Genomic DNA, 18249 nt, shown 5'->3' with positions numbered 1-18249 from the left:
GCGTAGAAGAACATGGTTCTCCACCTCCATCAAAGCTTGAATTTGGGAGTAGTCCTCTTTACGTGATGCCGTTTGATGGAAGATCTTGAATAGCTGATCAAGAAAACTGTCTATGCCCCACGATTGTAGAACACCCATTGCTTTTCCAAATGCATTGTGTACTGTGTGTATGTTGCATGATCCTACATCAACAAGCCCATGGGAACCTGCAGCCTTGCAGTCTGCATCCATTTTTTCCCATAATGCTTTTTTTTACATTAGGTCCATCCATTCCCAGCATAATCATGTTTTTTAAATCAAGACCATCTTCTTCCAATGCGTCTGAAAGGGTCTCCCTCAGAATTTGAGCTGCTGCATGACCCAACATCTTTGACTTCAGGTAGCGTGTGTCAATCAATCCATCATTCCAAAAACGAATATGGATATCTAGTTGCTTTTTCATCTGGTCATTAGTAGTTTCATCTAACAAGATGGCATAAAATGTCGAAGTGTTCCTAATCTTCATAACAAGATCTTCATGAAAGAAAGAACCAAGTCCATGTGAGACTACATATGAGACTTTACTACAGTTAAGTTTCACATCCCTTGCAACATCACTGTCGGCGAACATTTCTTGAAATGTTTCAGCTATCTTATCACATGATCTGAAAGATAAATTGTCTTGTGCAACTTTCATGACCCATATAGCTTCTGCTTTTGTAACATTGTCCTGGTGTGAAAGAGTCCATTTTTGGGATGCTCCAGAGGTTGATGCTTGTGACAAATATACCCCACCTGACCCAATTTTCAGCTTTGACTGTCCAGATGCAATTGCAGTTTTAGCCACTCTAATATGCTTTGTTCCTTCAGCGCATGTCTTTGCAGTTGATAAGCACCACCATTGCTAATATCAATGTCTTTCTTGCATAACGCACAATGAGCTTCCTGGTCTGATTTATTTTGTACCCACTGGCTAAGCGCATGCCCATTCTTGTCCACACTATTCATCCAATTTTCATTAAATTTTGTTGTATGTCGTGGCATTTTGATGAATTAATAATATGTTCTCTTGCTTGTAAAACAGATTCTACAGCTACACCTGTAAGCAGGAAAGCAAATAGGTTAAGGAATTGTATATACATGTATATGTCAAGCAACAATCCAATATACATGTATCATGAAAGGGAAAAAAACACCTTATATGCAAGTTAAATTGTTGTGAATGTTAACATTACATGTACCAGCATTACCAGTATTCCAAAATGTATTTGTTTTTTTATTAAGATGTATTAGGATGTATTAAGATCTTTCCTCAGCAAACACCACAAGGTGGGAATAATTGGAACCGTTAAAGTAGTAGCAGTAAGTTGTAAACCAAATATTATACGTGATTATTAAATCCTGCTATATATTGTAGTTTTTGAAAAGTGAGACTGGATTTCAAATAACAATTATTTATTTTCAATTACAGTTTCACTTAGATGAAACTGAAACCACAACATTAAGTTTGCTTTCAATGAACAATTTTTACTAAAATCTTGTTGTTATGTCTGACTGTGCAGAACATTAAATTCTTGAAATGTATTATCTGTGTCTTTGTTTTATGACTTTTTAGAATGTACAATTATGAATCTCAGCCAGATACATGTTCAGGCAGCAGCAGTGTAAAACAGCTTGCGCAGAGTGACAGCAGAGCATGGGGCATAGTACTTTATGTTAACGATTTGTAACTATATATGAACAAGCAATTTCAAAAATTCAAAAATATATAGTGGCCTGTATATATATTGTAATTGCACCTTAATGTTTTGATGTCAATGACATTATTGTTGCACTTGTCTGTTGTCAATCAGATTTGTAATATTTTTCAAGTTGTTTTACTGCTGAGTTAAGCCAGTGACAAAGAAAAACCTGAATTGCTTGTTCTTGACAAGACAACCTTATGACATTTAGGATCCAGTAATTACAGTGTACGTTTGTGGCAGATGAGTCAGTGTTCAACAATTCAACACTAGCAGTGATCAAGGGTGGATGCGTACGAAGATACAGATTGAAATTAAAAATCGAAAGAGCAGGATTTAATCAAAACTTGCCAACCAGCTAAAATTAAAAGATTTCCAGAAAATGCAGATCAATTTCAAATCGTGCTTTGCAACAAATATGCAATTCTGAAAGATACTATGGCCCAACACAATATAAAAAAGACACACAATCACAGAAATAATCAACAATTGTGCTGAGAAAGTATCAGAAAAAGGTGAAGGAAGCTAAAGAGCAGAAGCTCTTAAATGTAACAATTCAATTATTAAAGACTAGCAAGTACAACCCGTCGCTTCGCTGATGGGGGGTATTAAGGAGGGGGTTAAGAGAGGAGGGAGGTGAGGAAAGGAGAGAGGGAGGGGAAGCTAGGAAGGGGGGAAGAGTGAGGAAAGGGGGGGGAGGTGGGGATAGCTATGCCTCAACATACATTGCTATACCATGGGAGGGAGGGATACGAAGAGGGGGTGAGAGAGAAAGAGAAAGAGCAGTATGAAAAAATAAAAAGAAGAAAGAAAGGTGAGGGGTGGAGGTGGGGTTAGTAAAGAGAATGATGTGTTATGCTTAATGACCAAACGCACACACAAACAAACTCATGTCAGAACAGCTGTACACACAACGACACAACAGACTTTGAAAATAATCCACTGGCACATCTGCAAAAACTTTGTTGTCCCAGTTCCAGAAAATTTGTGGGAAAATGAACCAAAACTAATCACTGAAAACATGGAAGAATCTACCATTCACATGCAACCTTATGATCCCATCGATCGTGAACATCGGAAACATTTGCGACCAGATTTCATACTTAGGTAGAAAAAAAGAGAAGAAGGCATTGCTGATTGAGGTGATTTTGATTGAATTAATAGCAGTGATTTTGGACTAAACAATGCAGAAGTAAAGAAAATGACCAAACACGAAGACCTCAAGAATGAAGTGAGAAGATCCTGGAAGCTGACGAATGCCAAAGTTTTACCAGTGATAGCTGGACCTCCAGGAATGATGACAAAGAACCTCACAGATATATTAAACACAGGGGCAATACCCCTGGGTGCTCACCTGGTAGTGGCTGGATAAGATAACCAGGCAACCACTGGTAGGCATGGATGACCCACAAAATATATAATGGAGAAGAAAGTAATTACCTATGGATTTTTTTTAATGCCATGAACAAACCTTGGTACATCACGGGTGATAAAGGTTGTGCTCAAGTGTCATCGAAATTGTGTGTGTGGTTTCAGAAAAGAAAGCAAATACAAATTTTGGGAGACAACCCCCCCCTCCGTATAACCCCTGAGACCCCAACTTTTTAATTTCCCCAATTTTTTTATGTCATGAACAAACTTTGGTACATCACACATGGTGAAGATGGTGGTCAAGTTTCATCGGAATTGTATGTGTAGTTTTGGAGAAGAAAGCAAATACTTATTTTGGGGAGCAGCCCCCTTTAAATCCCCTTAGAACCAGATTTTTCCAATGTCATGAACAAATTTTGTTACATCATGGGTGATGAAGGTTGTCATGAAGTTTCATTAGAATTGTGTGTGTTGTTTCTGAAAAGAAAGCAAATACCTCTTTGGGGAGGTAATTTGATCGCAAGTGAAAGCTATTCAGAAAGACTAATTGGCAAGTTACAAAGTCAAAGTCAGATTATAAACAAAAGTTATAACGGCATTTTAAAGGCAATAATTTGCATCATGCTGATTGGCAGAAAATGCAGACTACTTTGGATACAAGGACAAATCAGAGACCAGTTGACTGGACTTATGACTTTGTTGATAATCTGATTTTTATTGATTTGATCTTGGACAATGGTGTCATTCCCCCACATTCAGGAATTGGATGAGAGTCTTGTAGTGAATGTGTATGAGGCTGTATTGTACTTGCTAAGACCAAGGTAAGCAATGTCGCTGAGCCAGATGCGATCGACCAATATAAAACTGTGGATTTGTCTGTCCCCCTTCATAAGGACGATTTAAGAAGGGTTTTAAAGGCCAATCTTTTAACACGAGTGTGTGTACACTACGGTCTATTTTTCAGGCTAAAAATAAAAATAAAAAACTCGAAAAACATTTTTCATAAAAGAGTAATTACATCTCTTCTATTGGAAATGTCAACAGTGACTTGCAACTGGGCCTTAGGGATGGAGTACAGAAGCGTTTAAAAATAACAATAAATACAAGGCACAAGGAGGTGAAATTCGCTGCACATGATGTGTAACATGTGCAAAGCAAAATGAGTGTTCATTTATGTCCTAATAAATAAATTCCTAGTAGGATGTCGAATTTATATCCTAGTAGGATGTCTAATAAATAAAGAAGATATAAGCACACCTGATGCTAGGTCGAGACTTCAGATTTTGGCACGCTCATGAGGCTGTATTGTCTAAATGAAACATCCCATAAGATCAAGAAAACAGGGTCACATTTGTGCATGTAATGTTTTAAAATAACACTTCTTGCTATGAAACATCGTATCTTCCAGTCTCCTTGAATATTTTGAATAAAATAATTCAAACCCATCATTTTTGAAAGGCTTTTATCTTAGTTTATAATAAAAAATTTAAACTGTGTAGTCTACAACTTGCCCTGGTGTTTACATGTATTTGTCAATAAATCTTGGATAATGGTGTCATTCCCCCAAATTGGAAATCTTCAATTTTCATTCCAGTACCAAAGTTTAAAAAACCCGTGATTTGAATGATTACCTTCCAGTAGCGTTGAAATCTAATGTAATGAAGAGTTTTGAAAGGATGTTGTTGAAATTTTTGAGTAGTCAAGTAGGCTTGTTTGACTAATCTCATATTAGAGTAATAAAGGCTGTTGAGGATGCTATGCTAGCTTATCTCCAAAGGTTGTTCCATCATTTAGATACTCCCAAGTCACAAGTGTTTCATAGCATCGATATTTATTTATTTCTCCAGTGCCTCCAATACCATCCTCCATCGTATCCAGCACAAGGCTGCGGGTAGCACCATTGGCTGTGGGTGTGGCTGTGCTACTGATGCAGTGCCCTCTGTAGGTTAGGGCAGGAATTGGTAATTTGTTCATGGTTCCTGCAATAGCTCGCCTACTCTTCGTGAAGGACACTGTGGGATCTTTAACATCCACCAACAATTGCTAGCAGACAGGACCCTGTGTAACTTCTATCTGAGGAAGGGCACACACATTGATGAATACCCTGCCTGTAAAATACGTGGATGACCGTTTATATCTGAGTCGGGATTCAAACCCAGGCTAGGCAGCAAAGAGGTGAGTGTGCATAACCTAGAAGCCATCATGTCAGCCCTTCAATACCATTGTACCACACATATTAATTTACAAGTTACTGACATAAGATGTCACACCTAAGCTTTCAAAATTAATTCACAGTTTTCTTGCAGATAGACCAAGGAAGATTGCCGACTTAGTCATACTGATGAGCCTTCCCTCAATTTGTAGCTCATATGAGAAACGTGTTGTATTGAAAGTTCACAAGATAATGCGAGACCCATCGTTCATACATTCGTCTTCGTGCTCCACTTCCCTTGTGCTGTCATTTTAGATGATTATTCGTGCCAAATTAAATTTGTATGTTTAATGCCTCTGCGAAAAGGGTGTTGTGAAGCATTTTTGAATTGCCAGTGAATGGAAATTTTCCATGTTTCAAATGGACAATAAAAAACAATGAAATTAAATGAAATGTTTTCTGCAGGTCGATGAAAGCATGAGGCGGTTTCCTTTTCTTTGCCTAATACTTCTCATAATTAACGAGCACTTTCAATCACATCGCTTTCTTGTTTCTTACAACTTTGTTTTTGTAAACAAAGTCTTTCAATCCTTTCCCGGCTAATGGGATAGCTTGGAGGTACATATACTCGCCTCTAAGCTATTTGGCTTGGGATTGAATCCTTGCTGAGCTATAAACTATCATCCTGGTGTCTCACAGACAGGGCGATTCATCATTATGTGTGCCATCACTTGGATAGACGTTAAACATGGGTCCCTTCTGCCGGCATTAGTTGGTGGTTGTTAAATATCCCATGGTGCCCTTCGTGAAGAGTCGGTGACCTATCCAGCAGAGGGCATTGCATCAGTGGCACATCCGTGCCCTCAGCCATTGATGCAGCCTTGTGCTGCACAGAAACGAATAAGAAGAATTCTTTCCCTCTGTTTTTCCCACTCTATTTTACTGTATTTTGTTTGATCTATCTTTCCTCTCCTCGCTCTCTTTCACTTTTCCTTTCATCTCTCTTGCCTTCCTTTCCCTTTTTTCTCCACTTTATCAGTTGGAAGGGCCTATTTTGGTTTTATTATGCCCGACCACAATCCAACCTTCTGGCTGATGTGCAGCAAGGTGGAGACAATGTGTTTGTATGGCAGATGGTCATTGTCGCTCACAGTTTGCTCAGCTTTTGAAGTTATGGGACACAATCTGTGCTTTGCTGCTCCATCAAGCTAGGGGGCTTAAAGTAAGCACACACACATATATACACATACATACACACATTTTGCATCCTCTGGCTGTAAAGGAGACCATCATTTACAGATTATGTCTCACACACTAAAACCGCATAATCTGCAAAGAACAAAAGCCTGTTTGACACCCAGACAATTGGTCCCACTAATGCCAGCCAAAAAAACAGAAGGCAAGTGCCATCAGGTGGAGATGTAGGCCAAAATGTGTGGAGCACGGTGAAGTGCTCCCACCCGATCTCCAATGGACGTGAGTCCCGTTCACATGCAAACCAAAGCGTCACCTCCAACTTGGAGGCCTCAGCCCAGCCACTCATGTCAAAAGACAGCGATTTAAGATCATCATTGGTTAAACATCAAACGGATCTGCCTATCCAGATTTCGGGCTCATTTGCCCTCATCAGGATGGCACACCGTATAAATATCTAACCAATGACAACCAAAGTCATCATTTAAATGTCATTAGCACCCTCTGACTGTAATGGAAAGCATCAGCCACAGATTATGTCTCACATGGTAAAGCCACATAATCTGCAAAGAACAAAAGCTTGTCTGCCACCCAGATGATACAGGTATATCATTTTATTTTGTTGGCTGCTGTGATTGCCTTTGGGTGCCTTCAGTGCCACATGTATTCACACAGAGTAAGGTTCCATAAAGTACAAGATATTAACATCATGACTCCTGTATTCCAACAGCTTGGAGGACTTACTCTGTTGGCTGCCGGCATCTGGGTGAAAGTGGATAATTCGTCCTTCGCCAACATCTTGGGTCCTTCAGTCAATGTCCATTTTGTGAACGTTGGATACTTCTGCATTGCAGTTGGACTCTTGCTCATATTGATTGGCTTTTTAGGCTGTGTTGGAGCTTACAAAGAGAGCAAATGTCTGCTGATCACGGTATGGAGACAGAGTAGAAGTATCCACATGATGGAAATCTAACAAAAATGATAACCTAAAGAAGTTTCGATTACTTGATATTGTTTAGTTAAAAGACTATGTTTATCGTTCACTGCCTCTGAGTCCTAACGTCATAATTCTCTGGCATCGGGTTCAAATGGAATAGTATCCATGGTGGATATTCATAAACTTGAATCTTCTTGTGTCATCTTTTCTTGCCTGGGTGGGGAGGGAAAGGGGAAGGGTGTTGTCTGTGCGATTATTGTAAAGAGGTGGGTCCATGGCTCAGAGTTGAGGGGCCACTGAGGTGGGGGGAGGGAGGGAGGGACAGGGAGGATGAGTGAGTCTGTAAAATTGCTGAAAAATGAATTACGTAATATGTGAATTACCCTTGATGTCTTGATGTGGCTGACTTCACAATAATGGGTGTTTTATTCCCTCCAATATCCGAAAGCATTCAAAATTGAAACAAATTCCTTGGTATTGCCTGGAAATTTCCACCACACTCAATAAAATGAGTAAACACAGTATAGTGGAAATGAACCATTTCAGGAAACTCATTCAGCCAAGTTCTTCTCGCTTGAAGTGGACGATGGGTGGAATTAGTATTAAAATATGACTAAAGGTTCAATAAATGAAGCCTGGTGTTGAGAGGAATGCTTCAAATTGGGATGAAAGTAAAAAACAAACTAATTTTGTTCCAATTCTAATTATTAATTTGAGTGTCAGCAAAACTTTCGATTTGTTCGGTTTGTATTATCAAAACTATGTAATAGGGGGCAAGTGATTTTTTTTTAACCTTTGTTGTCATGTTTCCTCTTCCTCCCCAGTTCTTTATTATCATATTGATAATCTTGATTGCACAGATTGCTGCTGCTGTTGCTGCTTTGGTGTATGCTGATGTGGTGAGGCCTTTTCACTGTACTCTTGAGTTGATTTTAAGAATACAAATTCAAGGCTCATCGAAGAGCTATAACACACAATAGATCAGGACAAAACGTAACAAAAGGTACAGTCGAAAGAAAGGGGGAAAACATCAACAGCAGGGCCAAGGGGCAAAATGAACGGAGACAGACAAACAAGGGATGAAGATGAATGGTGGGGGAGGATGCTTGGGGTGGCCAAGATGGATACAGAAGTAAAAACTGGGAATTTGGAAAGAGGTGGGCTTGAGAGCAATTTGGAAAGAGGTGGGCTTGAGGAGGGTTAATGTGTTTTTAAGATCATAGTTTTGGATGAGGGATGATCTGAGATGGTGGTGAACAGCTGTCGCAAAGACCTGTATGGAAGAATGACATTCAAGACACTGTTGAAGTTCGTTTCACAGGCAGGAAAAAAGAGGAACAGATGAGTTTGAAGTGATTCTGGATTTTGGGAGTTAAAAAACACAAGATTAATTAAAAAAAATTGGAAATAATCAACAACAAAGTATGAGATTTGTCAAGATTGAAAGATATATTCCAAGTGTTTGACCAGCTTGTGATTTTTTTTCAGCATCTCAAGAGAGGGAAGAGGATGCAGCCCACCTGTCTGGAATATGAGGGATGTTATGGCAGAGGATGGAGTCATCAGCAAAGACATAAAGGGGATTTTCCAGAGAGTCAGATAAATAAATTATGAAGATTAGGAATAGAATGGGGTAGAGAACACTGCCTTGTGATACTCCATCTTGACAGGGAGATGAGATGAAAGGATTACATTGAAAGCCACAAATTGGCTATGACAGTGGAGAAAGTCAGTAATCCAAGAGTGAAGTTGACTTTGGATGACATGGGCAGAGAGAGTTTGGAGAACAAGGTGGGCCACCAGACTGTATTGAACAAGTTTGGAGAACAAGCTCGAGATATGTCTTGAGAGATGACCCTGATTTCATGTCTGACATTGAGGGTCTCCATCAATTCTGGGAAGAGTAGAGATGTGTTGAGATTTGGAAATGCATACTTGATTGCAGGTTTATACTTTTGATGCAACTTTACAATTCTGCAGAGATATCCCACACATCAAATCATCCAGTGATACAGGGACAGCAATCAATAAATCTGTAGCCTTATATAAAGTCAACGACTGACATCAAGGAAACTATGATGTGGTGCACTATTCCCACATATCAGAACACAATGATGTGGTGCACTATTCCCACATGTCAGAACACTATGATGTGGTGCACTATTCCCACATATCAGAACACAATGACGTGGTGCACTATTCCCACATATCAGAACACTATGATGTGGTGCACTATTCCCACATATCAGAACACTATGATGTGGTGCACTATTCCCACTTATCAGAACACAATGACGTGGTGCACTATTCCCACATATCAGAACACTATGATGTGGTGCGCTATTCCCACATATCAGAACACTACGATGTGGTGCACTGTTCCCACATATCAGAGTCTGCTATGCCTGTCAAGAGTCACTCATTCCAAATGCTGAAACCATTGGTAGTATTGTTGCCTAAAAGTGACAAATCCAACCATTATGACCCACATGTTGCTGTAAAGTTTTACTTTCCTCGTTATAAGTTTGATGCAACTGCCATTGACGTGAAAGTGTAAAGGAATGCACAGCCGAAAGCAGATTAATCAGCCAACATACCAGGAAAATATTTGACGTTTTCTGTCTTAAGAGAAAAATAAATGCTTTAGGTTAAGTGTTCTTTTTATTAATACATTGAGGAGACTTGTGGAAGAGCTAGTACACTGAATCGATCAGGATGCAACACAGAGAGAGAGGGGGGGGGGGACACCAACAGCAGATTTTAAAGCCAATATAGAGGGACACTTGGAAAACACTTGGTGTGGGGAAGAATGGGGGACAGGAAAGGAAAAGATGGATACAGAAGGAAACTCTCAAGAGGGAAAAACTGGAATATTGGAAGGGGAAGGACTTGTGGTGGGTTGTGGTAGGTGAGGGGGGTTGTTAACAAGTGTTACGTTCTTTAAAGAATGTGGTCATTGGAAATGATGTTGAATTGTGTTAAAACAAAACTTTTTTGAAATAAAACCTAGCTGCTAATAAGTTTTACTTTTAAACTCTTGCAGGCAGAAGACATTGTAAAAGCAGAAGCAAGTCAACACCTGAACACTGAATATGGTAAAACGGATTCAAAAGGGAAGTTCCTCACTGAGATTTGGAATATGTTCATGGGCAAGGTGAGAGATGTCACTTTCATTGGCTGTGTATTGCTGATGATATGACCTTTCAGGAATGTGAAATAAAATATGTACTGCAGTTGCTTTTAAAGATTGGCCTGTGACCGCTCAAGTGAAGTTGAATATTGATGAATGAATTGTTGTCGTGTATCAAATTTAAAGTGTATTTTGAACGGTGAGGTTTTGAAGCATATATTAGTAGTCAGGAGATAAATAGTTAAGTCACTGCAGGTAAAAGACAACTCCCAAAAGCACGGAAATCAAGGGAGGAAGGCACAATTATTAGACCTGGTATTAAGTTGTGCTTTTTGCATAAAATGGTTTTCAGTTCAGAATAATTTCAATAACCCACCAGACTGATCACCATTCACATATACTAGTGCAATTTTAGACTTTCAAACTATCTTTCAAAGGGCTGCCTTTTTTTCCAAATACAGTAACACTGTGAGATCTTGAACATCTACATAGGACTACAAATGGGATGTAAGATCTTTCCAGTCATCAAGTGAGTGTGAGCAGATGGGAAAGCTAAAACCATCGCCTTCTGAATGGAAGACACACTGAATAATGTCAGGCAGAGAATGATTATATCAATTATATTAATATGGAATATTCATTTCCAGCATTAATATAAGGAACCTCATACGTGTGTCCACCCCGAGATGCAACACCTCATACACCTTGTCAACCTCTGACACTTTGATTATCCCTCATTTTAGTTTGGCTTCAAACCGCCATTGTACAGGGTTTTCAGCACCTGATTGTACTGTAAATACACTATACATGCTGAGTGTCTTGGACACTGCCAAAACACTTCACATTTCTACCTGTGTTGCCTCAGTCCTTTTGGATATTTAAGACTTCACTACTGTTTGTCTTGGCGTGGTCCTGGGGTTGAGGGTTTCGGCCAATTCACTTTCGAAGAGAAAGATGAGGTGGAAGCCGAACAGTCCAAAAGACTGCCTATCACAACTGAAGTCATGCACATGGCAGAGCAATTTGGCTCTTAAAAATACAATTGCTTCTTATAAATTCAAAGTATTATCAATCTCACCACAGATTGAACAGAATAAATAACAGAGCCAGAACAATCAGAAAAATTAGAACGGTACTCAGGACAGTGCATACATCTGCCAGGCTGATCAGTTTACGTTTTCTCTCCCACTTTATTTTATTTATTTACGAGCAGGGGTACCCAGCATTGCCTGTTCAATTTTTTGTGGGGGGCTTAAACACTTCCCCATACCCACAAAGGAATGGGGCCGAAGATCATTTAATAATCCTTTTCAGGTCAGTTGAGGTGTGGGCCAGAGAAGCGCGTCGCTGTGTCCACTTTGCGCCGGTACTCCAGGCACCTCCATCTGGCCATCCCCCAGGCAGATGCCTGGCCCAACCCCAACTCTTTAAGATGCCGATCAACATGCAGCAACCATGAGGCATGTGGTCAGCCAATTGAACTCCTCCACTCATGAGACTCCCTCACGAAGAGAATCTGGTGAGCAGGATCAGTGACAGGAAAATGAGCCACAGCCAGAGGTGACACTCACGGACTGTACAGATAACAAATCTCATCTGAGTCTCTCTCAGCAACTGCTCGTTGGACACCAGCGAAAGCCAAGGATTCTCTGAAGAGACCTTGTACTGAAGGAGTTAAGTCTCTGCCTTAGATCCCTGGTCAGAATCCAAGCCTCACATTCGTAGAGCAAGACTGGAAGCACCAAGGACCTGAAGACTCAGACTTTCATCCTCTTGCACAGATACCGATAGCACCACACCCAAGATAGTCAATTCATGACTCCCAAGGCCTAACCCAGATGTCTCGACCTCTGGCTCACAGAGACAGGAATATCACTGCCAAGGTAAGGGAATCACTCTGTAACCTCAACAACCTCACCCTAAAGAGGTACAGACAAGAGTGCAGTATCCAAGATATCAATGAAAGCTTGGGTCTTAGTTTTGACCCAGGAGACCTGAAATCCCAGCAGCTCCGACTCCTCATTCAGCTCATCAGTGGCTCCCAAAATGATATCCAAAGTCTCTGCAAAGATGACTGCATCATCTTCGAAATCAAGGTCAAAGATCTTGACACTCCCAAATGAGGCACTGCAGCTTGATCTCTCCGACATCCTCCACAGAATCCAGTCCATACAAGTGCTGAAAAATGTGGGGGCCAGTAAACACCCCTGACGAATCCCAGCAACAACTGAAAATAAGTGTCAGAGATGGTATCACCACACCTCAAATAATTCCATCACCTATCTATCTATCTATCTATCTATCTATCCACCAGAGTATAGTTCAGACATCAGATTGATCAGTTTTGGTGACATCCCACGAAAACCGAGAATCATTCAGAGGGCATCCCAATTCACTGAATCGAACACTTTGCAGAGACCAACATGGGCTTCAAAGCAGCCCCGGTCGAAACTCTCAATTGCATTTGGTAACGACTTGAAGAGCGAGGATACGGTCAATCATTGACCTCTTTAGTGGAAAGCCTGACTGCTCTGGGCGCTGGTACTCAAGCAGATCATGATGAACCCCATGAAGAATTATTCTTGCAAAGACCTTACCCAGCACTGAGAGCATGTCAACCCTCGGTAGTTGTTGCAGTCCTGGCGATCACCCTTCCCTTTCCAGAGAGGGACAACGAGGCCTCTACTCCAGTCAGTTGGGATTATGCCTGTGTTCCAGGCAGAGCACAGAACTGCATGCAACGACATGAGGACAGCATTTTCACCTGCCTTGAGAAGTTCAGCATGGATGCCAAAGATTCCTGTGGCTTTACCTCATTTCAACTGGTTCACTGCAGCCTGTGTTTCCACAAAGGAAGGTGGTTCACAGTTGATTGGAGGGTCAGCAACAGGAATAGTAACACCCCTGACCTCGAACTCAACAGCTGATGGGTCAACCTGGTCCAGCCGCTCAAAGTAACCAGCCCAGCGGGCCTTCACTTTGGACAACTATATCAAGAGCCCACCACCCTCAGCTATAACTGCAGTAGGGCTTGGAGGAGGGAGGGCTTGGAGGAATGCAATGCACGAATTCCCCTGTAAGCAAGACTTATTTTTTGAAGTCAACAAGTGACAAATTAATATTGTCAAGTATTATAATAAGGATAGCTCTCTAAGCCGTCGTTTCATTGTAATGGGTGCTTGTAAACTGAAATGTCACTTGCATGATCAGTGAACAGATTCCTTGTGCATATGCCTCCTTGTTCGCCCTCAGTGCATGTACAGATTTACGCCTCAACTCCCTGAACATGGTAACCATCATAGCGACCAAAGCAGTCGTAGGTGTAACCACCCGCCATGAACTCGCCACTATCCGGTCTCCAAACCTCAGAGAGTGCTGCAATACTGATGTTCAAACGCTGGAGCTCAGATGATAACAGAGACAGATGATCCTCTCTTAGGGATAAGACATTCCAGGCACCCACCCACAGGGACCGCCTCAGGTTAACCCAAGGAGACCGCCGTCTGGTGGACGACACCTCAGCACCACACCGCCACACACCACCATAATCTGATCCGATAAGCTTACCCTGTGCTTTGCTTCCTATCATCAAGGAATAGGGGACCCAGATGCTTTTGCACAGTCCCATCATCCGGTGAGCTGCCCTGTGAAGGGAAGCAGCACAGGAGGTACTCCCACGGAGTGGGTTTTCAGGTTTCTTTGCATTGATGGGTTTTGCGGAATGAAGTGTTTTATGGTGGCTAGAGTGCAAATCTTGCCACCAACTGCCACGAAAGAGAGGAGAGGAGATTGGGTCCATGCTCTGTGCAGAGCATTGGTGCTGCTTAAGCATTTGGGCACCTTGGCTATTGGGCACAATCCTGGATGGGTCGCCACTCCAACACAGTATACCAGCATGCTGGCACTCATTTTGCCGACCTCGTAAAGATGACAGACAGAGTTAACCCCACCTCGTATTAATTCAACACCGGAGTAGGATTTGAACTCAGGACCCTAGGATCCAAAGGCCACCACCCTAACCATTAAGCCGACACCAGGCATAACCTCCTGGAAAGAGGTACCCAACTACAGGAGAATGTCTGCAGACACAGTTGGGTACAAGATATGAATAATGGCCGTTGGCTCACAAGGAGCTCCTCCACACTTTGACAGGTTTTGTTTTTAATCCTGCTGTGTGTCCATATCCATACACCCTCCTCACCAGGAAACCTGGTGGAGGAGACAGTTTAGTCGCCGACAACCTGAGCATGAAATGGGTTAGTACAGGTTTACATGGTACCTGTAGCAAGTCACAGATCTAATCTGGCCTGACCTGACAAAAATTATCTTTCACGTAGCTTCAAAGGCTTCGGTACTGCAGAGCGATTTACAAATGGCCCATCACAGTCGCCTGTCCACCTCACAATCCCATGAAATTTGCGGAAACCCCGTGGAATTGCAACTGTCATGCGACCATGACACCCGAAACCAAGAGATCACAAATAGAACTTCACACATACAGAAATGTACTATACTGTACACTGTACAGGGTGGTTACAAAGTCCAGTTAGCCCTCCCTCATCATCATCTACCCTGGGTACGTTTCATCTATGTACAGTGCCTTCAGAAAGTATTCACACCCCTCATCTTTTGTCACATTTTGTTGTGTTACAGCCTCAATTTAAAATGGATTAAATTAAAAAAAAAAATTGTTACTGATCCATACAAAATACCGCATATTGACAAAGTGAAAAAATGTTTTTCGAAATTTTAACAAATTAATTGAAAATGAAAAGATGAAATGTCTTGCATCAATAAGTTTGCAACCTCTTTGCTATAACACTCCAAATTGAGCTCAGGTGCATCTATTTTCCTTTGATCATCCTTGAGATGTCATTACAACTTGAATGGAGTCCACCTGTGGCCAATTCAATTGATTGGACATGACTTAGAAAGAAACACACACATATATATATATATATATATATATATATATATATATATATATATATATAGTTCCACAGCTGACAGTGCATGTCAGAGCAGAAATTTGACTATGAAGTCCAAGGAACTGTCCGTAGAACTCCGAGAGAGAATTGTGAGGAGGCATAGATCTGGGGAAGGGTATAAAATAATTTATAGTTTTGAAAGTTCCCAAACAGCACAGCGAGCTCCATCATTAGGAAATGGAAATAATATGGAACTACCCAGACTCTTCCTAGATCAGACCGTCCTACCAAACTGAGCAACTGGGCAAGAAGGACCTTAGTCACGGAGGTGACCAAGAACTCAATGACCACTCTGATAGAACTACAGTTCCTCTCTGATAGAACTAGAGATGGGAGAACCTGTTGGATGGACAGTCTCTGCAACACTTCACAAATCTTGACTTTGTGGGAGAGTGGCCAGACAGAAGCCACTCCTGATAAAAAGGTACAAGACAGCATGCCTGGAGTTTGTAAGGAATGTGAAACTCTGAGAGCATGAGGAAAAAAGATTCTGATGAGACGAAAATTGAACTCTTTGGTCTGAATGCAAAGCGCTATATCTGGTGGAAACCGAGCACAGCTCATCACCCATCTCACACCATCCCTACCGTGAAGCATGGTGACGGCAGCATCATGCTACGAGGATGCTTTTCAGTGCCAGGGCCTGGGAGACTTATAAGGATAGAGGGAACAATGAATGGAGGAAAATACAGGCAAATTGGGCTCGAGTGATGTGAATACTTTCTGAAGGCACTGTATATGTTCATGTTAACATTAATACTTTGGTTTTTATGAGAATAAAAGCCTTGTCTATTCATAGTTTACGTGTGTGTGTGTGTGTGTGTGTGTGTGTGTGTGTGTGTGTGTGTGTGTGTGTGTGTGTGTGTGTGTCTCTCCTCCATAACTCCAAAACCATGAAACCGAACTCGTGTGTGTTCATTACATTTATCTATCAGGTTCTGAGGAAGCGGTAACCGGACTTTTTAAACACCCTGTAGATTATAATGGTTTAGAGGCATTGTAAAAGTGTTACCTTGAAGTGGAATTAGATGTTATTCTTTGAATGGATGATGTGCATGTACGTTGATGTTTCTTGGTTAAGTTTACCCCGATCTAAAATATGGTGCCATTCAGGAAAAAGATGTACCCCCAACTCCGATCGCTTCCGGAAGAGGTTTATTTGTATTTATATGGTAATTGTTTTGTATTTATTTATATGTATGTATATTTGAATGTAACTAATTTATCAAAAAGGGTTCTGCACTACAGAGCGATTAAAACACAAAAAAAATTCACAAAACAAACTTTTTTTTCAAAATTTTCAATTTTTCTTTTGCTTAAAATACTCCCCGGTACTCACTTGAAGAACCTCTGAAAGTGACGAAGATCCATTCAGCCATCTCTGAGAAAAATTGCAGTACACAAACACACACAGCCAAACAGCTCTCTTATAGTATAGCATCGTATGCAGCCTATGGCTGCTTGGCTGAATCGTTTTCTCGGGGCACAGCCATGCTGCTGATGCAATGCCCCCTGTAACAAGTAAGCTGGTACTCATTTTGCCAACCTCAGAGGTATGAAAGGGTGAGTCAGCTCACCTGGTATTAATTCAATGAGGCAACAGGGCTTGAACTCAAGACCCTTGCATCTTAAGCCAGCCACCTTAACTGTTAAGACCTCACCATGATTTGTATCCCACTGATAGGCCGAATCTGCATCCAGACCCGAACCAAAATCGTATCGATTGCTCTCGTCGCCTAACCAACTCATCCACCAAGTTTTCTCATAACCCGCCCACCTGGTTTTGAAATATCACGTTATATATCGTCTTTGGTCCGATCTCTCAGTGGTGAAGAATTGTTTTTCAAAAAATAAATTTGTATTGGGATCCAGATTAGAATCTTCAACAAAATCTGATCAATTATTCCGTGTCATACACTTCATGGCTTTCAACTCATGGCTTTAAAAGTGTGATACATCAAAATGTTGGAGACAGTGATGCCTAACCACCAGTGTAATGAGCAATTTTTTTTTTTTCAAAGGGCCATAAAATTCCCTTTCTTCAACAAGTCACAACATTATGGAAAGGTTACCTGTGGGATTCAGATTTACCCAATTTCTCATCCCAGAAATATACCTGCTGACAGCCCTGAACCCAGATGGCCGCTTGCAGATCTCCTTGGTGGGAATACTAACCGCCAAAAACAATTTACTTAGTAAGAAAATATTTTCTTCAAATAAGAAAAGTTTTCTTGAAGGAAAAAAAAAAAAAAAGAGAGAAAATTTTTGTCGCTGCAAGACAATATTTCTCATGTTTTTCTTGTTTCAAGAAAACCCCTTATTTTAAGAAAATGGCAGTGCTCTCATCCTCCACCCTGGTCTCTCTTGACCCAATTTCATACCTCTCGCAACTCCACAGCTCCAACGCTAACTTCAACACCCCCCCCCCAACCGCAACGTCCTCCCCCACACTTAAGTAGTAAACTTACTCACATGCGAGCACTATCAGTGTGAGCTAATCCAAATGTCCAACCTGATTTCAAAGTTATTTTGTTCTATTTTTTCCAGCAGCTTACAGCCCTTTTCACATCCTCATGTCGTTTCCTTCCAACATATTGTGTGACCATTATACATGTCCCTCACTGTATGGATTAAATGTGCCCCCACTTCCTCCACCTATCTTGTGACTATCATCAAGATGCCCAGGGGTGGGGCTCTGATGCTCTCATCCACCCCTCCCTGGGACCATTAAGGTCCACTGTAAAAACGATTGTACA

General features: G+C 41.2%; 2 protein-coding genes across 3 annotated transcripts in view; one reads left to right on the top strand and one right to left on the bottom strand.

The window, feature by feature from the left end:
* LOC147032872 (uncharacterized) overlaps nucleotides 1-18249 on the bottom strand; it is a 113709-nt gene that overhangs the window by 12599 nt on the left and 82861 nt on the right. The gene's annotated exons all lie outside the window — the stretch shown is intronic.
* LOC147032873 (tetraspanin-1-like) overlaps nucleotides 1-18249 on the top strand; it is a 38656-nt gene that overhangs the window by 13047 nt on the left and 7360 nt on the right. For both annotated transcript variants that reach the window (XM_085870816.1, XM_085870817.1), the window contains exons 3-5: nucleotides 7169-7369; nucleotides 8200-8274; nucleotides 10419-10529. In XM_085870816.1, the coding sequence (XP_085726942.1) occupies nucleotides 7169-7369; nucleotides 8200-8274; nucleotides 10419-10529 (387 nt within the window). The remainder of the gene's footprint in view (nucleotides 1-7168; nucleotides 7370-8199; nucleotides 8275-10418; nucleotides 10530-18249) is intronic.

This window comes from Eptatretus burgeri, chromosome 2 (assembly GCF_056783735.1).
Source record: "Eptatretus burgeri isolate ZD-2024b chromosome 2, Ebu_testis_v1, whole genome shotgun sequence".
Lineage (NCBI taxonomy): Eukaryota > Metazoa > Chordata > Myxini > Myxiniformes > Myxinidae > Eptatretus > Eptatretus burgeri.
The sequence above is the reverse complement of the archived record's forward strand: the minus strand, read 5'-3'. Positions and strand labels throughout refer to the sequence as shown.